A 24,583-nucleotide genomic window follows, 5' to 3' on the forward strand; every position below is an offset into this window, starting at 1 on the left:
TGCCTTGCTAGTTTTTGTCAATACGCGTTTAAGGGCACAACATACGCGTAAAAAATTAGGAATTCACTCGTTTTCTGTCCTGTGTTTTTGTGACATTGTAGACTAAACAACCGGCATAATCATACGTTAAAGGGTATATGGGAACTGCCCAGAGCCAAACTGTAACTGAGTGTAGTTTGCACCTTTAAGACCATAGACTCATTGATTATATGTCCTATTGTCATTCTAATTCAACCCTATTTTTTTTTATGTAAAAAGGATATGACTCCAATTTTGGAAAATGGCCTGTTATAATTAGAAGATAAAGCTACTGAGTAGCTATCTTCATTCTAGCAAGACTGATAAGCGTTTTAAAACCGAACTGTTAGGCGCGCAAGAACACAAGGCGCGAAGGGGCCCTTTTCCTGGAAATCGCTTGCCATGGAATCGTCCCGTTGTGGGACAGGTTGTGTAATGAACAAAATAAAACATTTTCAACAACATAAATGCCTTATTTAAGGAACCACTATGCTTGTATTTGTAACAAGTAGCATACATACATAAAAAAATACAGTTTATACTGTGAGCAAGTACATTTATTTGATTTTTCTCAAGCGAATTATTGATCTCCCCTACTGTATGACAATCGACTCGCCCAAATTCAAATCGTGAACTCGCTAAGTTTAGTCGCTAACCATTTTCACGGAAATAATTGTTGATAACCACCCTACTATTCCCAATTTGGAAAAGACCTGACATGCCACGTTTTATGTGGGATACATGGACAGTGGAAGTGGAAGGACTGGGCACTACGGCCGGGGCGGAAGCGGTCAGGTTAGGACGTGTGGGCCGACGTACATCTGGACCCGGTTTGAATTTAACATACTGCCGCTGTTGCGCTTCTGACGGAAATTCTTCTTCACACCATTCGCTTTTAACTTCAAAAACATCAAAGATGCTGCTGAGATAGAAATTGCCTATGTCCGACATGTTTGTTCGTTGCATTCATACGCGGTGAATCAGTCACTTTAATTGCGGTCTTAAACTGCCATTTTAACTGTTTCAACACCAGTCAACCAGAGGCATTTACTGCCATGACACCGAGTTCCCAAAGACTCTTAAGGTCACAGATGAAGCATATGTTTATGAAGGAAATTATAAGTTTGTAAAACGTTATTGCTATCCCAGTTTCACCTGTTTTCGGCGACGTAACAGGGATTCGCGGTACATATGTAACCATGCTATCGTAATAAATATATTTTACATTCAAGACAAAGTACGTTAGCCAAGGTGTTTCGACTTACTTTTTTAATGATTCTCTCGGCTTCGTCGGTTGAGCAAGGCCGCCATGACCGTAACGTTCTATATTTGGCACCAGTTTTCGGCGATAACGTTATACACAGAATATCTATGGTGTTCCAATGTGGATATAATTCATCAAGGCAAATTCATGTCTTCTAGTCACTTGTCAATCTTTAAGAGTTAAAATAAAATGTCAGTTCAACAATTTCAAGCACAGATAACGATGAAATCCAAACAGGTTATATACACTGTTGATGACAGTTTATGAATGCAGTTCACTCTTCCACTGGGCTGTGATCACAGTGGGGACAGAAAAATGCCGCATGTGTACGTAAAACGGTGACACTTGTACAAAAGACAAGGTGAACCCAGTGACCACATTTGTCACACTGTGCCCATTTCACAAACGTGATTGAGTCACAACGATGCAATGCATCGGGTGTAAATCTTCCGCACACACAGCAAACTTAGTCGTCATCAGTTGCACTGTCGGAAAAACAGTCTGAGAAGGTTGTTGATGGGGGCGGAGCGTTGCGTTTCTTGCGTGCAGGTCCTTTCCATTTTGACTTATTCTGGGCAGAATTCCCTTTCGACAACAGGGACGATGTGGACAACGATGTAGTGCCGCTTGACTTCTTCTTCCCCTTGCCGACTTCCTTATCAGCCTTCCGTTTCTCTGGATGCTGTTTCTTGTGCTCGGCTATCCTGTCAACAGCTGCCTGATCTGTGATGACTTTCCCGCCAACGATTTTACTGATGGTGTTCCTTGGCTTGTGTGTTTGAACATTTCTCAAAACTTCTCTTCCCCGACATTCCAAGAATGTCCTTGCAGTACCCCAGTCTGTCGTCGGTGTCCTGTACGAGCGTACCTGTTGAACTTGAAACCGCGGGTGTCGGTCTAGAGAAAGATCGGGCCGGTATTACAGCCAAGTCATCAATCACTTCGGGGTTGAGGGGGAAGATTCCTGATTTTGTGAAAGATGACAAAATTTTAACAGGAGTTAACGTTGAGTTGAAAACACGACATGCTACGCTGCATATATCATGCTTTCCGATAGCTTTTCCAGAGTTCACGCTTAAGAATGAATGACATGATCGTATCCATGTCGTCTCAAAAGGCCCGTAACATCCGATGTCCAGTGGCTGTAGGAGGTGGCTTGTATGAGGGGGAAGAACAAATAGGACGATGTGATTTTCCCGTGCCCATTCTATCAATCCAAGGGAAACGTGACTCTTGTGTCCGTCATAGAGGATGAGAACGGGAGAGTCGGCGCTGCGTGAGGGCAAGTGTCGGACCAGGTGCGTTTTCATATACGTGCTGAATACTTCCGTATTAGACCACCCTGTCTCTGAAACTGTGCCTCCAGTACCGGGTGTAGCTCCTGATAACAGCTCATCTCTCATACGATGTCCAGGAAATACAAAGTAAGGGGGAACGCTGCCACCAGCTGCGTTAACAGCGGCAATCATTGTTACCGTTTGTGATTTCCCAGATGTCACGGTCTGTGGTTTGCAATGTATCCCGGCGACGATTTTGGGTGGTGTTACATCAGTTGATAGTCCCTTTTCATCGATATTAAAAAATTGCCTGGGGTGAACTTTGAAAGTTGTACTTTTGCATGACGTTGGAGAGTTCTGTGAAATACCGACTGATGTTTTCTTTGGTGGCTGATCTCGCCCTCGCTGCTTCAAGTTTCCTCGGTTTCTGTACTTTAAGTTCCGGCCATCTATCTCAGAAACTGTACAGCCATCGGAGACTTAAAGGATGATCTCTGCCTCTGTGTCCTTGATTGACAGCGTAATCGCTTACAAGATTAATGGTCTCCTGACGCGTAGAACCATAGCCAATCTCCTCCATAACTCTGATATGGCTCGCTAAAAAGGATTCTTCTTGTGAGAACAGAGGCATGGGACCTGACCTGACAGTATCTACGCTGATATTGCCCAACAAACGATCCTTAAGGGTAGAAACCGGAACCCCCCACCTGGCTGCTGCTCTCTGTGCGGGCACATTTTCTTCTACCTATAGTCTGTAAGCATTATCTAGATCATCTCTGGTGTAATTGGACCTATACGGACCGCGCACAGTCGTATTTGTATGAAAGGATACAAGAAAAACCTATCAGAAATTGTTTAACGTTACGGAGAAATTGGATAAGGATGGCCCGAAAATGTTTCCGTAGTTTTTTAATCGCGCGGCATCTTACGTCACAAGTCACGTGATATAATGTTGACAAACATCATCGGCTAGCAGACGATGCAAACGAAGATTGATAGTGGGCTCATTTACCTTATTTACACAGCTTTATAATGAGGTGAAATAAAGTATTTAGAAAATCAATGTTATTATTTAGGTACTGCTATTTTTTCGTTATTCTTACCTTCCTGATTTCCATTATTGAAAACTTTTTTCACGGAGCGAGTTGACGTGACCTCATTTCAGGAAATTTGCATCCTGCCCCCAGACCTCGCGCGCGTTCGGGCGAAATCACGCGAGAAGTACGATCGCCGAAAACAGGAGAACGCCGAATTCATGTTACGGTGGGATACTACATCCCATACACCATTTAAAAGATCTAATCGCATTGTTGATAAATATGAAGTTTATTTTATCATATTATTCAAATAATACAACTACAACTTAAATAGATTTATTTTTGTAATGAAAATGCAAGCTTACATTTATAATGTCCAGATAAACCACGAAAGAAGCAAAAACTATGGCGATTTTTTCCCATTTGCATGTGACATGTCATAACATGCCCGTGCCTTTTTCGTTTATATTTTCATTTTTACGTAATCAGAAAATTATTATAAAAAGATTTCTTAAATAATATGTATGGTCGCCTATTTCCTGATACCAGTGGCTTTCCGCTCGGTAACATTACACGACAACGGAAAATACCTCCGTTTTCGAAGTTTCGTATGAATAACATCGGAGGCGAATCGTTTGATGTCGGGTATCGTTCGAATGCTCTGAACATCAACAACATCACTGTACCATTGCCGAGAGTATTTTCACAGTTGTAAGAAGCGATTTTATTGGATAAAGATTGGTTTCTAATGACGCTTTTTCGCCACTGTCTGCTATAAGGTCGTTATTGGTCAAAATCAGACACGTGACCTAAGGCAGCCAATCAAATTACGGCAATGGATACCGTCCTCGTAAACGAAAACTTTTAGACGAAAGTTTCGGGTAAAATAATGCTATTTTGTACATATTAAGCAGGAAATCGCTACCTATACGTAAATCATGGAACTTATTGAATGTATTGTGCCTGTGACAAAAATGCTTCATGCACATATTTTCACATTAAACATCGTGTCCGAGCATGAAGATTGAGGCGGCTAGAGCCGAGATGTCACTTGTCAGTGACTTGATCGACTTACATGACATGATCGCACAAAAAGATGGAAATAGTAATTTTATATGTACGTTTGACATCTTTTATGAATGCTGTTGTTGATTTTATTCATTAGTTTATTCAATTTATTTATGATGATTGTTCAAGCTCCCATCTACAGATACATATTTTGTGTGAACTACAGCAACAGCTTTTTCACGACCTACAATAATTCATGTTCAGTTTAGAATTCTTTCGTGATTGTTTTGATCCAATCATTCCGGGCGTGGGTTCAATTGATGTAATGACTGACAGGTGACGTAAGCAAAAACTATGAAGTGAACATGAATTATTGTAAGGCGTGATAAAAATGTTGCTGTAGTTCGCACAAAATATGTATACGCAGATGAGGAATTGAACAATGATCATGAAAGTCGTCACTTTGTGAATGTTTGATTGTGTTTCTGTATACATCAAATGTCAACTCTCTCTCTCTCTCTCTCTGGAGTGGGTGGTATTACACGAAGTGGTAGGATTTAGTCAACAACAAAAAATACTGAAACGCGAGTTTCTCAATGTTTTAATTCTATTCATATTACAACAGACATTGAGCATACATTTTTAGTGTGTGAAAAAAAAATCATTGGTGTATTTAACATGATATATAAAGATAAAATCTGATAAAATGTTCCAGCGTGTTGTTTCCCACATGATATTGTAGACTTTTCTTGCAACTTGTTTATGCGTATATAAGGGAAGAATATATATATAGTGCCCCCTCATCTCACATTATATCAGTTAAGAGACGTGTATCACTGTAAGTGTTGATGATATACCCGTCCTAGCTAGGTATATAGTTACAAGTAGGACTGCTGCTACTGAGAGGTAAATATATTCCCATTACTGTCTTTATTGTTTCCATCCCTGATCTGGAATTAAACCGCCTCTGAATCAGTACTGCCATACAGTGTTGTACTGTCATAGTGATATCTTTTTTTAAACTTTTAATTGTATTTGATTCGTGAACTTACTTAATTTTAGAATATATATTCGAGAACACATTTCATAGTTCACTACTAATTCCGAAGGTTGTCTTTGACGTCCTCACACTCGGGCAGTTGCTGGAGCCGCTTCTACAAACTGCTATTTCAAGTAAATAAACTCTCCCCACACCAACAGATCAGCAATAGATGTTAAACGGCGACTGCATATTTTCAAAGCGAAAATATTATGTTACTATCTATTCTTTGGCATAAACTGGTTAAAATTAATCCTGAAGAAGATTTAGCAATTTTTATATATTGGGGTACGGAGTATCCCAAGTCGCTGCACCTCATCCATCAATTGATGTTTCTTTACCTTCTCTAAAAACATTTCTTACAAGGAATTTTCTCCTTGTCTTTGAACTCTCCTTTCTGAGCTCAAGGGTAAAGGAGGCTCATATATACAGAAGGTTGCTTGACTAGTTGACTGCACTCATTTATGCGGAAGGTTGCTTGACTATTTGACTGTACTCATGTATATAGAAGGTTGCTTGACTAGTTGACTGTACTCATGTATATAGAAGGTTGCTTGACTGATTGATTGGACCAGGGATACTCTACAACATAGAGTCTCCCTGATTGGACTCATCTATACAGAAGACTGGTTGATTGGACTCATCTATACAGAAGGCTGCTTGACTTCGCTCACAAGCAGAAAGTTGCTTGACTGGTTGCTTTGACTCATATTTACAGAAAGTTGCTTGACTGGACTCATGTATACAGAAGGTTGCTTGACTGGCTTCATTCATATATACAGAAGGTTGCTTGACTGGACTCATCTGCCATGGATTGCTTGACTGGGTGCTTGAACTCATATACACAGAAGGCAGTGTTTGACGAACTGTCGTCAGTTGCTGGAAACCTTGCTTTATTACCAATAGCCTCATATTGCAATAAGAATAACAATCCTCTTATACATGTTCTGAACACAAACACATAGCGACAGCAACTGATATCACGTCATGTGTAGCAGTTCTGAGAGAAATGTAAGTGTTGGAAGTCAGTTTGCTGGTTGGTAAGCATTGTAGAAAGAGATCATGGTTCTCCTGGAACAAAGGCATTTTTGTTTCATTAAACGTCAAACAAAACCCACTCAGTGTATTTGTTGAGAAAACCGTGAAATTCGGTGAAATTATTCCGTAAATACAAACATGTCTGTGTAGGAGAATGCGTACGAAATGCATTTGGCCTCGTTTCAAGTCTGGCCAAATCTGAGAACATGACGGGGAGCATTTGTACTTGCAGAGAGTTGCTACAGACTCTCTCATCAACTTCCCAGATACGTAGTGTAGACCGACACAGCCACCATGCTTACACTTCTGTCGTACAGAGAGTTGCTACAGACCCTCTCATCAACTTTCCAGACACGTAGTGTAGACCGACACAGCCACCATGCTTACACTTCTGTCGTACAGAGTTGCTACAGACCCTCTCATCAACTTCCCAGACACGTAATGTAGACCGACACAGCCTCTATGCTTACACTTCTGTCGTACAGAGAGTTGCTACAGACCCTCTCATCAACTTTCCAGACACGTAGTGTAGACCGACACAGCCACCATGCTTACACTTCTGTCGTACAGAGAGTTGCTACAGACCCTCTCATCAACTTTCCAGACACGTAGTGTAGACCAACCCAGCCACCATGCTTACACTTCTGTCGTACAGAGAGTTGCTACAGACCCTCTCATCATCTTTCCAGACACGTAGTGTAGACCGACACAGCCACCATGCTTACACTTCTGTCGTACAGAGTTGCTACAGAGAGTTGCTACAGACCCTCTCATCATCTTTCCAGACACGTAGTGTAGACCGACACAGCCACCATGCTTACACTTCTGTCGTACAGAGTTGCTACAGACCCTCTATTCAACTTCCCAGACACGTATAGTGTAGACCGACACACCACCATGCTTACACTTCTGCCGTACAGCGTTGCCAAAGACTCTCAACAACTTCCCAGACACGTAATGTAGACCGACACACCCACCATGCTTACACTTCTGTCGTACAGAGTTGCTACAGACCCTCTCATCAACTTCCCAGACACGTAGTGTATACCGACACAGCCACCATGCTTACTCTTCTGCCGTACAGAGTTGCTACAGACTCTCTCGTTATCTTTCCAGACACGTAGTGTAGACCGACACACCCACCATGCTTACACTTCTGTCGTACAGAGTTGCTACAGACCCTCTCATCAACTTTCCAGACACGTAATGTAGACCGACACAGCCTCCATGCTTACACTTCTGTCGTACAGAGAGTTGCCATCATGCTTACACTTCTGGCGTACAGAGAGTTGCCACAGACTCCCTCATCAACCCAGATCCGCCCAGCCGTCATGCTTACACTTCTGTCGTGGCATTTTCCTCATCATATTCATCGTCCGCTCCAGGAATGGCGTTTCCGGCCCTTAACAAGCCAAATGATGAAAAGTTCTTCAGAAAGTCACAAACATGGTTCTTGCACACCACCAGGAATCCCAGAAAAATGAAACATAAAAGATAAAAGATTGGCAAAGTTATCTCCACGGTCAGTGAAATCTTGTTTGACTCTGGAACCGATGCCATTGTTCAAAAGAAAGGGTCAGTTTGATATACCACGAACTGCCACATCAGTTTCCTATTACTTTTGTGGGCACATTCTCCCGTCTATTTCTATAATGCAGGGTTTCTGCCAACAGTATGTAATATTTTAACACCCATTCCGAACATCTTCCCGTCCCTGACTCTATTCCCATTCAACGGAGGCTTGTAATGACACAGGTAAATTCGCCTCCTCACTAACGGTAAGCGCGGGGTATCCAGGAGCGATCTCTGTGGCGTGATCCCTGGGTCATATACTGTTTACTGTTGTCTAATGTGACTACTCGCTATGATGCTTTTCACTCCAGCCGACACCTCCGTACTAACTTAAGTTACCTGTCCAGATATTAACAATTAGAACAATGATTGTATGTTAGCCTTGTGTTATCTGCTCTCCAACGCGTTCGTATTGGTAGTCGATAAACGAACATTTCACTGGTACGGAAAGCATCGCCACTAACAACCAATGATCATCTTGCCGAGAGCATCACGTGACTCGCGGACGTGCTCAGGTACTGTTGATTTTTCAGCGGGGTTCTGCCATCAACAACATGGACGTCACATAAAGACGCATTCCCTACCAAAGACAGCACCAAGAGGAGAAGTTTGTGCACTGATGATAGATCTCGTGTGTTGTAATTTGTGTGTGGCTCAGTATGCTGCAAGTAATGACCAATGTCGACACTGATGGCGTTACACGTCCACGAAACATGCATGGTTTCCGCTGTAGGAGCATCTGCAAAATAAATAAAAGACATTGGTGATGTAAGTTATTGCCGCACATATAACCATCAGTAATGGTGGTATTGTTAACCTGGTTTGTCTCATGTAACACGTTATATTAGGGATTACACTTTCTCAGTAAAGTACAGATTCTTGTACTTTTGTTGGGTTGAGTCCCATCTGGGATTCGGGTCCACACGCTCTTGTTCGTCTCGACTGTTCAAATTAAAAATACCAAGAGACAAAACATACCTGTCTCCTCATACGACATGTTCTTCACAATATAAAATGACCGTTCCGCAATGTTTGTCAATAATATATATTATATTTCTTAGATGATGAACATACAGTGGTATGTAAACAGCTACAGGGTAACTTATAGGGTTGGCATTGATTTAACAAAAGCGTTCGACATTGTGTAGTTCAAAATGCTACAAGTGTATCCGAAGGAGAAGGTCTAACTCTAGTTACAAATATGCACTAAAATAACCAGTCTACAGCTATACTTGAAACTATCCTGCCATTTTCCGTGTAACACTGACGTTAGACAAGGAGAAAATATTTACTTCTGTCCTCGGGCTTAGTAAATGATCTTGAGTCTTTTTTATTTAAAGAAATATGTACAGGCGTTAGTTTAGAAGATGTAATACATGGCGATATAAAGATCTGGGTACAGTTTCCAGTAGTACTTCATGCTGATAATGCTGTTCTATTTAGCGATGGACCGCCCGCATTGCAGAGGTCATTGGATGCTTTCTATGAATGTTATTTAATGTGGATACCAAATGTAAATATCTCTAAAACTAACATCCTTGTTTTTGGAACAGGGCTTGCCAAGCACACAAGCTCAAAAATAATATATACTATGAACTATGAATAAAAATTGTCGACACTTATCTGGAATTCTAAGATGCTTCGGTGAAAGATCAAAGGCGCCGGCAGTACTTTATCAGACGATAATGTGCACTTTTTGCATTGCGTCACAATGTATTGGCGTCACTGCGCCATTCTAGTCTGCCCCCTCGTAGGTTTAGTCTCTATTCGCCTACATCTCAATTCGCCTACATCCCATTTCGCATACAAAAACAATGTAGGCTAATTGGGATTAAAAATGCACCCCTACTCTTATAATGAACCTGACTCACTGGTCAGTGCCATACCAATTAGGTAAATCTTCCAAATTATCCTTACTCATGTCTAAATTACTGTTAACGACACACATTTTGGAAAAAGTAAGCATCAATGGATAATAATATTAAATATTTTTTTGACGAAATTGGACTTAGTTATATCTGGAATTCCCAAAAGTTTGAATGTAAACTAAGAGGCGTATAAGCAAGTGTGGTTGTCTACGGTAGAACATTCATCAAAAGGTATCTTATATAGCTCCGTATCTAACTTAGATTTAAGGTTGAGTAAATATTTGGATATTTTAAATGATAATTGTTCACAGGCATTTTTACGTTATGAAACAGCAAATCATAACTTACCCATTGAAACAGGCCGCTGGAGCAATATTCAAAAACGTCATAGAATATGTAAACTTTGTAATGGAAAGGACATTGGCGATGAATTTCATTATTTATTTATTTGTTCTCACTCAAGAACTCATAAATGCAAGAGTTAAATATTTAAAGTCATATTTTTATTCCAAACCAAATTTTCATAAAATGTATACATTATTCAATAGCAATAAGAAAGGTATTCTTAGAAAACTCTGTTTATTCTGTAATATCATCATAAATGTTTTTAAGAATCTTCGGTAAGAATACTCCATCTAAATATTTCTTTTATCTTTATGCAATGTATTTGCAGATAGATTTGCAATCTATCTATATATAAAATGCATTACTTATTCATCTGTATATATGAAATACTCGACTGCACACACTATGTGAATATATTTAATTGCATCCACTAAGAAGTTCAGACTGAGACAACGTGTTCGTGGAGAAGCGAGAATGGACATCCCCACAAATAAAGTTCCTTAACACTAAGCATATGTGATATGATGTTATATGATGTGAATATCATTGTGATCGGAAAATGGACAAGTAACAGAGTAAATAAATAACAGACAAATAACAGAAATAAATACTTTAAAAAATGTTTTTTTGTCCTACAACTAGAAGAGTCCACTTTTAGATCATAGGGGTGCCACTAGTTTACCATTGCGTAATCAACAGTCAACAGACCATGAAATGGTGTTTTAAGACTGTAGGCGAATTGGGATGTAGGCGACATGAGAACATGCCCCCTCGTAATCGAAACAATTTTGCGTTACGTCACAATGTTAGCGACGTCACGATGCATGTCAGTTTTCATCTCTTCGTACAGCCTCCTACAGTAAACTACTCCGTTGCATCCCGTTTCTTGGTTTGCAGTTGCTTCACGCAGCTAACATCACTGGTGGAATCATTACGTTTATGTTTTCCGACGGTTAAAATGTCTCAATTCGACTCACAAGTTTTCAGCGACACGGTAACTTTCGCAATGTTTACATTCCCACAATGCAATCGCGGAATGTCGCTTGACTACTCAGCTTCATCTGGATGTACTGATCTAAACTTAGGTAGTAGAAATGCGACGTTCACATTGCCCCACATGGTTTACGTTAATCATAGATGTAATTAAATAATTTAGAGAAGGTATTTAATCCGTACGTAAACAGTCATCAAACTGTTTTTTTCAGGTAACGTTCGTATTAACGTGGGGGTGAGGGTGTGTGTGTTATTGTGTGGGGGCAGGGGCAGACACATCAATAGAACAGCGCGCCAGTTAGCCCTGTGCAGAGATTCTTAATTTAGCTCACTGACACCGTCGTTAGTTTTTTGCCTTAAAATAATCGTAATTATCCTTAGAAAGTATTACATTTGGCATCTTAGAAAAGAAATACAGTTCGCTCTACCACCATGTATAGTGTAATAAAGCACACTTTCGCCCTGAACTATTATAACGTTAAAGCAGTCGGACGCAAGCGTCCTCGTACTTTAACTATAATAGTTCAGGGCGAAAGTTTGCTTTATTACACTATACATGGTGGTAGAGAGAACTGTATTGCATAAATAAAATCTAAGATTTATAACAGATATGAAATCGTTAGTCGAAAACACAACGAAAGTCATGTTTTCATTATTATGGCCGAAATATTATCTTACCGCTTGATTTCACGTCAACTGCATTTGACACGATGATTGGTAAAATTCTACTGCACGAATTTGAGATTTGGGTTTTTGAGAACGTAAATCTTATTGATTTAAAACGCATTTTGAACATGATGCTGGCCTCCGTTATTCAACACTTGACCTTCTGGTATATGCCCAACTTGGAATAGAACCTCTGTATGTAAAACTGTATAAACGTGTTACAATATTGTATTTCATTCTGGCATAAAACTATAACAACCTATCACCAGGATAACTAGCCTCTTATACCGATTTCTTACTTTTGATAGTACGGGAAAAGACTATCATATACCATGGGTATCACGGTAGATAGGACAACTACTACTCACACGGCGGGGTGACGCTGCACGATATAACATGACGTGCTTAGATTGATCAAGGGCAACAACTTCAGCCCAGGACAGATTAATCAAAATAATGATATTTAGAAAGTGGTTGTGGACTGATACTCATACAAGGGACGGGGTTTTACTTTGTGAAACAGCACATGCCCAGATGGTACGAAGTCGTCTGCACAGACAGCGAGCGCGTGGTGCACGTGCCCTCACACTCTCGCTTTTTCGCGCTGCTCCTTTAGTTGCCACTGCGCCCTTGTAACAAACTAGGGTGCGCACAAATAAATGATGACAGTTTCTTAAACTACTTTTTTATTTTTGTGACAAAATTATGCAATTTTTTTCTAGAGTTGGTGTGTTGTTTTTATTGCAGTCCGCGTTGGTTTGATTCTTTTATGTCTATTTGTTTTTGTGTTAGATTGCAATTCATCGGTATCATTTTGTCTCAAACGGACTGTAATGGAAGTGAGTGAGTGAGTGAATATTGGTTAACGCTGCATCCGCTATTGCAGCTATTCGACTATGGGATATGGTCCATAAAAATAACGTAAAACAATGACCAACCTAAGTGACTTCCGACCGTAGTGTCCATGGCAACAGGTCAATACCATCGTTACAAGCGGTAGCCTAATGGTTAAAGCGTCCGCTCGTCACGCTGCAGACCCGGGTTCGATTCCCCACATGTGTACAATGTGTGAAGCCCATTTCTGGTTTTTCCCGCTATGATATTGCTGGAATATTGCTGGAGGCAGCGTAAAACCATACCCACTCACTCACTCACCATCGTCACAACATGATTGCACCACTCATGATAGAACGTACTGGGCAACGTTTCATCTGTCCAGATGATAATGCACCCGCTCACCTTGCTAGGGTTGTGATCTATTCCCCCATATATGCCTTCCTCGAAGGTTTCGTGTGCACGTTTGGTCAAGGTTAGTTGTAGAATGAAATTTCGAATTTGTCTTACGACCTCTTTAATCGCCAACTCCTCGGTAGATGTGATCATATCATTTTCATTTGCTAATACCATATGGAATATGGGTCAGAAGATATGTATCGGTGATTGCTGGTATGTCCTACCTGAGGGTGACAGTACAGTCAGCGACAAGTCTTCATAAAGCTCCAGCCTTAGCGGAAACAAACAGGTGACCACCACGTGCTGTTCAGTGACCTCAATATGCTTGACCTCACACCCCCATTGATTTCTACGATCCCGCTATTCTCAAAAACTGGCGAGTGAGGTCAAAGTAACCTGAGGTGTGACCACACGTGACTGTTGGTTTTCCACTACGGCGGTACGTGTTACCTTTCTGCCTGTCAACACATGATACATAAACCAGGTTATCATGTGTAACAATGTCACACGACGCTATAAACTGGCACACACTGGATTAAATATCAACATGTATGCTCGCCTCTCTCAATGTCGCATGAGACAAAGTTCCACGAACATTTTATTTGAAGGAAGCGAACAATGATATCGAGTACTCACCGAAAATATATGAGAAAACAAACTCCCGGTTGATGTAAACTATTTCATCGGCACTGTCATTTGTTTGCTGCACAATCACCCAAACCTTGCTGAACAACATCGTATGTTAAGTGCTGGATATCAGTGTACCGATCGAGTTACTGATTTGCTTAAAGTGGCTGTATGTCATACATGAGGATATATTCCTGAAACTTGACCTCTTTGATTAGCGCTGACTATTGAACAGCATTCGTATATAATATTAAGTGTTATCATGCATTTAGATTTCTTAAACATTACAGTAATCTGGAAGTATAGATAAGTAGAGATTATCAACTTGTTTACCTACATGTATAAATAATACTCATACGTGTTAGCAGGGCCAGTGGATTAAGTATGTTCACAACCTGACAAAGAGTGCTATTTTAACACTGTCGGCTCTAAGACACCGTGTTTACTCTGATGATAAACGTATTCAATCGAGGAGCAAAAGAAAACATAATTATAGAGAAATTGAGAGGACTGGTATTAAATTGAATGTGTCTGCTTTACACGTCACTTGTTGCAGCAACAGTTTGTAAAATGTAATCTATGGCTGGGTAATTCTATGTAAATTAAACACTGGTGTAAGATATAGATTTGCAAGTACACGACCCCTAGCATATGTTGTAATTACATATTAGCAGCTGTGACACATAGTTTCTACCTTTTCTTTACTTTTGTTGTTGTTGCTTTATATACGAATTTGCGTAATGCTTGTTAAGAGTCTTTCGACTTTAGCAAGTAAAGTAATTTATTTATCTACAAAATGTAATCTAACAGTGACCTTCGAGTCCAGCAGCTGAAGGGCACGGTGTAACTAATACCGTCAGACACCACCTACAGTCATTGGTTCGTGCCTGTGAAGGTGAACCCAGCGTCCCCGTGCATGCAGTGACGATATTTCACGCCCTAATTTCTACGTACAAAAGTAGCATAGCAATCTACATTTCTTGTTTAACCCTAGAAAGCTAATCATGGGGATTTTCCCTCCGAGTAATTAGACGAAGATCCCAAACCGTCAGTGACTTGGCATGAATAACCAAAACCAAAGACAGAACTCTTATGGCGGCTGTCTAAATGAAGCGTTATGATATCACATGGGTATTTTAAGTTAGGAGTATCTTCTCCCTTTGGTTTTATACAAATTAAGGGTAAATACTAGGGTGGAGCCCATGGCAAGTGAGGACTTAACGCCGACGTCAAGCACTGACGTTGAGTTATTGTGTAATATGATTTGGTCATGTGCATATCAAAGTGCAGCAATACTGGAAACGGAATACTTCCGTGACGTATGTAGGGAATACCACAGTAACATGGACATTCCTTGCCCGAACGGGTCTAACACAAACTGACGTGTCCGTTGTGAAACAACCCCCGACATTTTGTAAACATATCGATTTCTAAATATGTCCTTCTACACCAGCATACAGCCACTCTATCAAATTCTCTATGATTGTCAACAAGCATGCGCGTTCTATTATGAGATATACATGCCACCAGTGTACAGTATTTACGTAGTAATCCTCGCTGAATACCATCATAGAAGCATGTAAACTAGTACTCAGTCGAACGTTTGTTTGTTGGTTGGTTGGTTGGTTTATTGGTTAACGTACCATTTACCAATATCCCAGCTATATGGCGGCGGCCTGTAAATAATCGAGGGTGAACCAGACAATCCAGTGATCAGAATCGAAAGTAGAACTCACAGAGAGAAACTCGTACATACCTTGATGTGAATAAAGGTGTAATGTTTACCGACGGGTCAGTTCAGAAAGATGGATGTGAACTCGGAAAACAATTTGCTAAATCCACCCCTCTCCTTCCCCGTGCTATAAACACCTTCAGTGTCAGTATCCCAGAAGATATATACATGTATCAGTCACGTGACTGCTACGTGAGTGGCCACACTGACAGCTGACTCAAGGGTCCGACTCAAGCCCAGGCACGTCTCAGGCTAGCGTTAACACCTATACTCGCCGCTCTTCCGTGGGTGTCTGCTACTTGTGTCGTCACACAGGACTATGTTGAGAGACCACCTATATGTACAGTCACAGCCCAGGTTAAACAACTGCTACTTTAACATATATATAGCTGTACTTACTGCCTGACTGGCTGGTAATACTAGAGTATTCATGATCACTACTAAAAGTATTATTGGCAAGGGAAACCAATGAGATTTTGTGTGTGTGTGTGCGTGCGTGCGTGCGTGCGCGCGCGCGTGCGAGTGTGTGGGTAATGTGTGTGTTTGTTTTTTGCGTGCGCGCGCGAGCGTTGAGTGTGTGGGAATGGAGCGGGTGGGGTGGGGGGTGGGGTGGGGTTGCCATACAAAATGTTCGTGTGGACAAAACACGAACAGTCCTAAGATCAATCTCACCTCACCCCCATATTGTATGGACAGACCCTCAGCTGCCCACTGTGTTTGCTACAGCCACGCTACTGAAGATATTATTATCAACATCAACATATCACTACACATCTGTTACGTACCGATATTTAATGAAAATACCCAATACAGTTGGATCAGTGAACATATTATAATACTTAATTAAATGAATATATTCACTCTGTTATTTCTAAACACAAAGCAATGCATATGATATACGACGTGGGCGCAGCCTGCCCAACGTTTATGTTGCAGGCCTTATTGTTGTCCTAACAAATCAACTAGAATCTGCGTTAACGAGGAATCTGCTCTAGCATAATGTACCGGTGTAGTTTGTTTCAGGATGCTAGGAGGAGCTTCTTAAAGTTTCATGTAAGGCTCACTCTATTCCTCTTCGGTATAATGCATCTGTACAAAACATAAATTGCCATAATGTTGTCGAGGGCGGCGAAAAGAGGCCAATTCGGGGATGTGATACTTCCTCTTGATCAGCATCAAAGATAACTATATGGCGAAATATGTAGTGGCACACAAACTATTGCCATGTTTCCAGAATAGTGTCCCGTCTTTTCCTCCACTGACGGATGCCAAATGCTTTTTGAAGCGTGTTGTCCCATATCATATATGTGTATGTTTTATATGATCGGGAAACGCTCTTTCTAAATATATACACAAAGAACTTAATTAAGTGTCCACTGTATTTTTGCAATGATAGGTTTTTAACACCTTCTCATAAAAAACAACAAAAATGACTGTAATCCATGTTGTTTTTATTATAATTGCTCATTTAAAAAAAATACAACTCTGATATTCTTGCAAAACCATGTGTGTACAAATATGGCCCTGGAATGGTTAATGTTGAATTTACTGGTAATTTGAACATTCAAAATTTCATTTTGCGTGTCTTACACGATTCAAAGTCAATACCCAGTGTAAACTCCATGTGACTGTATGACAGATACCACTCTCCTCCTCATACCCCCTGTCAGCCTCCTGATCCTCTGAAGGGACAGTCTACGCTATTCCTCGTGTAAAGCAGCTTCCAATTGGGCCAGGTTCTGCACAGGAGGATCCCTTGTTGCACACGACGACCAACTATGCTCCAGATATGCTCTGGGTTAAGGTCGAGGCTCATTCAATCGCGATATATGTCAGGGGGTGATTAACTATTTCTTTGTGTATAGTAGGTTACTTCTGGTCACCAGATCAGATCATATAATACAATAGCGTTTTACTCAGCTGGATTTTGTTACAGCACTTTTCCTGAGCCCGAGCAGCGTGAGGTGTGCCCTTGGAGCACATACGACAGAAGAGCTATAAGGTTATGAATATTTGTAATTTTTCAGCAACGGCAGCCTATAATTGCCGCAGTGTCCTGATATAATAGCTGATCATAATACATATATGTACCGGCACTCTGTCAAAACCGGCATTTTTATTTTGTCCCGAGTGATGCCGGTATTGACAGAGTACACTGTATACCTATATATTCTGCGATGGAGTAGGCAAATACAGGAAGGAAGGAGTCAAGTCAAACCACGACACAGATAACGTCCCCCTGGCAAAGGGGATACAAATCCAATCCTTCAGTGTGACCAGGATCAGTGGTATTACATTGTGGAAGGTCTAGGGCCTGTAGGGCCTGTAGAATCAACCATGATTTGTATCACACTCACATATCCTTTATCTACTGTTTGTTGGTTTTCTCACATGTAAAACAGGAACTCAAAATGCAACTTCCATTCCAAGGACGACAGGTAGTTACTACAATCACTGTCCATAGTACATATTTTGTCTGAGCCAAGTAGCAGTCGTAGCCAAAAAACACAATAGCCAGAATGTAGTACTTCCTCATGTCCCAGGAGCGCACAAGCAACGTTCTCCGCAAGCTTTCCTTGAGCCTCTCCTAGTGCCTGTAAATGCTTGTTTATCCTCTCTTTCCCTCAGCACTAGGCGGTGTAGATGTTGGGGCAGACTAATGTTGACTAATGAGCGCCAACGTACCACGACTGAGAGCTTTGTCAGCAGTGTCCCGAAATCAACTGTTTGGGACCGAAGTGCTTCTCTTTTGTTACTTGAAATGATCTTTCATCTCTTAAGCTTAATCTTTCTGCAAGTTTTGTTTTCTCATGTGCTATATGCTTGTCACGTTCGTCCAGCTAAGCTGTGTTATTGGTGGTGAGTCCAGCGTTGTTTGCATTGCCTTGTCTAGACCTCAGAATTATCTAACACTCTACTGCAAGGATCTTGGCTCTGGCTTTGATGGGGAATCATTAATGGTAGGTAAGATTTCTTCAAGTTCATTTGAAATCAGTTTGTGGTGTTTCCTTCAAATTATCCTTATCTACCACTGTTGCATCAAGTTCCAACCGCACTGTCTTCGCGGAAAGTGTTCCTTGCGAGCTATCATTGTCTACAAGGCCTAATTCATTGTTTGCAGTGAAAACGTACCGATGAATGTCACTTTAAACCAAAAAGTAAAACAAATAAAGTGAAATTAAGACAGCGAATCCCCATGATGTTACCTTGCCAATTGAACATTTAAATCTCAGAATTTCATTCGACTTACGATAAAAGTTGTTTAACAAACGAACAAACGATCAAAGTTTCACATGGCTATCATTGGTTTGTATTACAAGGGCGTATGCACATCAAATGAAACACCGAAAACGACAAGGGTTGTTATAAGTTAAAGCTCTTCACGTACCGCACGTGCATTTGTTTCACTGTTCCAACTACTGCGCTTACCCCCTTGTCCACGCTCTACTGTTGTAGACTGGAGTAGGAGTAACACTTTTGTGGTAGTGTTTGGTCTTGTGTATATAGCCCAGGCCACAAATCATTTAAAGTTAAGCAACGTAGGTCGATGAGAGTCGTTGGATGGGTGACCGTGTTGGGCAGCTGGACTGCTGAGAGTTTCTAAGACTTCTGTCCTGTCCACAATGAAGCACATATGTGGTCTCATCTTAGACAAGTGAGTTTGTTCAAAATTGCCTCTGTTCACCCAGCAGATCTCACAAGCAGTTAGGGTTATCCGGGGTAATAATGTCCACCTCGTTGTATGAGCTCAGTGCATGTCCGTGCGGCGTGGGGCTCAGCGCAATATTCGTGGCCTTATCATTAGCCAATGCTAGGGGTTCCCGAGTATAAGTATTCCTACGATCAATATCTCCAGATTCATGTAGTCGCAGTATTCCTTTACAATCTGTTGTAAATTTAAAATAGTCACGGCCAGTAGGAGTAACATAAACTGACGTACAAAAGAAAGTACACACCTGATGCTTTGGTAAAATGTTTTCCTATAAATATTTAGAAAAGTGTTTTGATTGCGACTCACAAGTCACAAACATTGTCTACGTGTTGCAATAACACCATAGATATCGTACCCAACTGGAACATTGCTAGCAAAATATTTACGTTTTTTCAAGTCTCAAAACATCAGGTGTGTACTTTCTTTTGTACATCAGTATATTTTAATCATAGATAATCATTAACAGTTGTTTGTAAACGTTCTCCAATAAGACCTATTCCTCGTTGTCGTCTTATAAAGCCTGAATCATCGGTCTCTCCTCCTTCTGCTTTCAGCTGCATCCGTAGTGTCTGTTATATCACCCAGATCAATATCATAGTTACATATTTCAATGGACACATCTGGTTCACTTCCCTAATCTCGATACTTATAATGTGATAGGAACTGTTCGACTAGCTTTGTCAATTTGTCTAACCTCCCTGATGATAACAATGAGCATGTTCAAAGCACAGGCGATGTAACTGTAACGACAACCACGATTACAATTACTGTTAATGAGGTCTCGAGGACTGACGAGTGAAGTATTTCAGTTTCTGGAGAACAGCGGAAGAACTTACATTATCAAGGCATTGGAAAAGAAACTTCGGAACACAACGAGACTGCGCGTAGGTGTTGCTAATGGTGGTGACGCGGACAAGGGTGATCCATTGACTGCCCGTTTCTATATTCTCCTTGACTTGAATTACTAGAGAGCCACGTGGCCTTCTACTAAGGTGATAGGTTGGAATATGAACTCACTTTTAAATGACTGCATAAGAACGTATTTTTCTTCATAGTTTTAAAACTTACGTTCTTTAAAGAATTTGTGCTGAACAAGGAATACTTACCCTGGGAGAATAACCAATTTAGATAGTATAACAAACTTGTAAAAAACATTACTAAACCAGAATAAGACATATTTAAACTTATTATTTAAGAATAAGACATATTTAAACATATCTATAAAACTGAAAAAACAATGCATATAAAATACTACTTGTTCCACTGCTTCCACTTATTATGTAAAGGATGTGCCTGATACCTGTGGTAGTTATGATATTTACGAGTGATGTGCTGGTGCATATGCGAAGCGTCCTTAAAAGGTGCACCATTGCTATAATGTATGAAAAGTAAGCATGCTGTTTGAATTAAGAAGCTCACGTAAATTCTCTATCGCCTATTTGGTCTCTGTCCAGCAGGAGCTATTCTCCTATCATTTGTTCATATAAAACAATGTATATAAAACTGTAGTTTGATATATACTCTCCCAAAAAAGAATCGCATAAGTGTATTTTCACAAATTTAATCTGCTTAACTTTGAAGTGTGATAAAACATGTAATTCTGGATCAGTTGCAGCCAAATTTCACATTATAAAAGATCAAATATCTGTAAACTTGCATAGCTTATAAGAAGTTCAATAAGTGAAGGCGTCCGTTCCCAGTTTGGCGTTGTGTTCAATATGTGTTATGGCTACCATGACCCCCAAAACTGCTCTGCACCGTCACGGCATGGACTGAATACGTTACGTCAACAGTTTTGTCGATTCCAGTATCGGATGTCGATGTAGGACAGGGACAAAATAGGATCTTCTGGCTCGAAGTCCAGCGTCTCGTATACGAATTGTTTGAGCCGACACTGCCACTTCGAGGCCGATCTTGCGTAGAATTGGTTTGTTATATCGCCCAATAAATGACTTATGGTACCCTGGTGAACATTTAGGTGACGTGCAATGGTAGATTGAGACTCCCCAGCCTCCAGACGTCCAATGGCAATGTTTCGAGTTACAGCAGTGAGTCGCGGCATAATGATATTCTTTCATTTAGCTATAAAATGCCAATAACTGTCTAAAAGCAAAAAGACCTTATACAGGTCTTGTCCCTGCTTATGATTCCCAAGAACTGCATGTGCATATTGTGAAGCACTTTTTCTCCATGACATTTTCATGTAAGTTGACGCTTTCGAACGTAAAAGTGCTTTAAAATTTCCGAAGATGAGTTTTTGCGTTGTGCATTCGTGTTTTGTACACATCATATATTATAAATCAATATCGCCTATGCGTTTCTTCTTTGGGAGTGTCTATTCTCGTCTAAATCAAAAGAGATGTTCAAACTCGTGTAAAAGAACATCCAGTAAGAAGGAGTGTTGGTGGCCAAATTTAATCCAAGGTAACAAGCTGCAGATAACCACATAACGACCTGCTTTATACCAAACCTTTGGCCCAAGAAGGCCTAACCTGCAGCTTCTAAATGTGTCATGTGTTTATCATTGCAGATGGCGAAATAGACGTGAACATTCAACCACGCCTTAAGTTGTTCCTGTGGCAATCACCAAGTAGCTCATGCACTAAACATGAGATATCCTGTTTGTTTTCAAATTTGTCCTCTTACTTGTGTCTGCTACACACATGGGCCTTGTCTCCAGGTGGAAAACATGACGACACGCGCACATATTGCATTTGTTGTGAAAGCTGAGATACGGAGCTTTCCGTCTATAGTGACCACGAAAACCTATTAACAACGAAAATGTACGAGAAAGGAGAACAATTTATACGTGGAGTTTGAAGATATGTGGTAAATGTGTTCATCGACCACTTCCAAACACCCAAGAGTCGACCCTGAGGCAGTGAGGTCAAGTCTGATGACGCCACCAGTTAGCCCAGAAAGATTGTCATTCCAAGATGATGGAGAAACAATAAAGTCCAAAAAGACCCCCGTTAAGAAGTTTAGCAGTCCAAGATACTACAAATACTATTTTCACTTCACGTATCTGCAGTTTCTGCGCATTCATGTTTGAAGTCAATACCTTCAGCAACTTCGGCAACTATTGTTCTGAGTTGGCGGTGACAGTGTGGTAACTTTAGCTCCTAGATGCGGATTCTCTTGCTCTTCTGTAGACGACAGGGATTTCGTGCACCTTGACATTATAGTTCGCTAACTCTCAATCATTTCTACTATATTCTGACAGAATTTCTCTCCTTGGTTTTGGTTCACATCTCATCTCCAGAATGCATCTGAGGTGCAGTGACCCTTTTTCAAGATTAGATGGCAAATATCCTGGATCTTCATGCTTACCACGTACGATAAATTACCACCCTTCAGAGACATAGTGTCCTCCTACACTGTTACTGTGGTGACCATTTGAAGAACCGTCAACTTCTCTCTTCGTTTTATACATCCATGAGGTTCCAAATGAAGTTCAGTGGGATATTTCTTTTGAAGTTAAGGTTAATCATTACAGAAGAACCCACTTGAGGAACATGAGGATTGTTTGCGACCAACCTTCACCCAGATTCCAATCTAGTCGATCCAGTTCTATTTGCAACCTTGGACGTGGTAATTTGGTGTCTCTTTCTCAGGATGTAAGGGGAAAGTCGATTCTCTGTTGGGACACAAGCTCCAAATGGCTTACTTCTTCTCCACAGGAACAACTGGATTTATCTGCCTCTCGCCTTTCTAGCTTTTCTCTCACCCAACGTCGGATGAACTGGGCAATCTTGGGTGACCTGTCTGTACTTAACCCTCTGCAAACAGGGTCCTCTCTACTCCACCACCTAACACCCACAAGCCTCTTCAACATTTCTATCCAGACAAGCAGCTTCCAGTCACAGACGCTAATGATACATTCTTCATAAAGATCGTCATAGAGTGTCTCGGCACATAAACGATGAAAACAGTGTTCTTTCCTCCAATCTTTCCGGTGCCAAAAGAAGACATCTTTCCACTCTGAATCATTTTCAACTTGACAGCCTTCAACAAACTATACTTAGAGACACCTGCACACTTTCGGATGGCATCAATTGCCTTACATCGTCATCCACGCAACTTCAATGATGACTCTAAATCTACGGGACATGTATTTATACGTCCATATTCATCAGCAACACTGCTTCAGTCCATGAATATTTATTCAACACAAAAATCCCGTCAACAAACTGACACACGTTCGAGGCCTACATTCAGGCCAACAAGGATACGGACACTCTAATTAACATTTTAGTTTCATGTACCATCTACTTCACCAACTCGGATGGGTCAGCAACAACAAAAAGTCAGAAGCGACTCAAAGACAATGTCACCAGTTTATTGAATCCCTCTTTGACAAACGATGGGTCAAGATGTTCATTACTCAGGATCGCTGGATGATCAATCAATACTTTGTTACATTGGCACTCAAACTATCACTTCCCTCATGCCAATGACAACAATGTCTCGGCCTATAGACGTCGGCACAGTCTCATCTGCGACCAATTTAGTGCTTTCTCAAACCTTCCAGACAATGATTGTCAGATCCTGGACCTATAACAACGACATCTGACATGCAGTAGTATATATGGTTCCATTTGTGTCTGTGAAGGAGTCCCTTTAGGGCCGTTCATTCCAATCATTCATCTTTTCATTTATGCTTCAACTGTGAGATGTTGATCTCATTGCCACCGTTCCCTCTCGAAAAAAGCAACCTTTACATTAACAATTTGTTTTGAATTCAAGTTGGTGAGTGTGATTGGTCGACTCTTATGATCCACTGGGGCAACTTGGTCCATCATTACATATGTACTCGGCGTCATTAATGAAGGGTCAAGCTATTGGTAACAATATTTCTTAAAAGTTGTAAAATCTTCGTTTTTGCTTGAAGTATATACAACTGAATGTTTTACAAACTTTCTTAACAGTATGGAAAAGACACATCAGGCCGTTGATATGTCATTATTACATTCTTTAACGTCCGATATGCATTCTGTTACAAATGGCACATTCTTTTATTCAAATTGTAAATATGGAAATCCACCTGCTACTTAACGTCAATGATTTGCACGTCGCTCTATCCATGGAAAATGGAGGACAATATACATGCATTGATGCTTTTTCACTGTCCTTCAATGTTCAGGTACCTGTTTG

The 24,583-nt window shown here is 40.7% G+C and overlaps 1 protein-coding gene and 1 long non-coding RNA gene across 2 annotated transcripts; both read right to left on the reverse strand.

Moving 5' to 3' along the window:
* Positions 1–1,748: 1,748 nt before the first annotated feature.
* On the reverse strand, positions 1,749–2,858 carry LOC124255714 (MFS-type transporter clz9-like). The gene is made up of 2 exons (XM_046689621.1): positions 2,117–2,858; positions 1,749–1,986 (listed from the first exon to the last, which is right to left on the reverse strand). The coding sequence occupies exons 1-2, from the start codon at positions 2,749–2,751 to the stop codon at positions 1,749–1,751; spliced, it is 873 nt and encodes a 290-aa protein (XP_046545577.1). The 5' UTR covers positions 2,752–2,858.
* A 2,331-nt stretch (positions 2,859–5,189) lies between these two features.
* Positions 5,190–15,866, reverse strand: LOC124255723. Its single transcript, XR_006892740.1, has 3 exons — positions 15,742–15,866; positions 7,952–8,992; positions 5,190–6,714 (listed from the first exon to the last, which is right to left on the reverse strand). It is a non-coding gene; the product is annotated as an uncharacterized LOC124255723 (long non-coding RNA).
* Positions 15,867–24,583: the final 8,717 nt, after the last annotated feature.

The sequence above is a fragment of the Haliotis rubra genome, unplaced genomic scaffold, assembly GCF_003918875.1.
Source record: "Haliotis rubra isolate DU_JTF1 unplaced genomic scaffold, ASM391887v1 Scf607, whole genome shotgun sequence".
NCBI lineage: Eukaryota > Metazoa > Mollusca > Gastropoda > Lepetellida > Haliotidae > Haliotis > Haliotis rubra.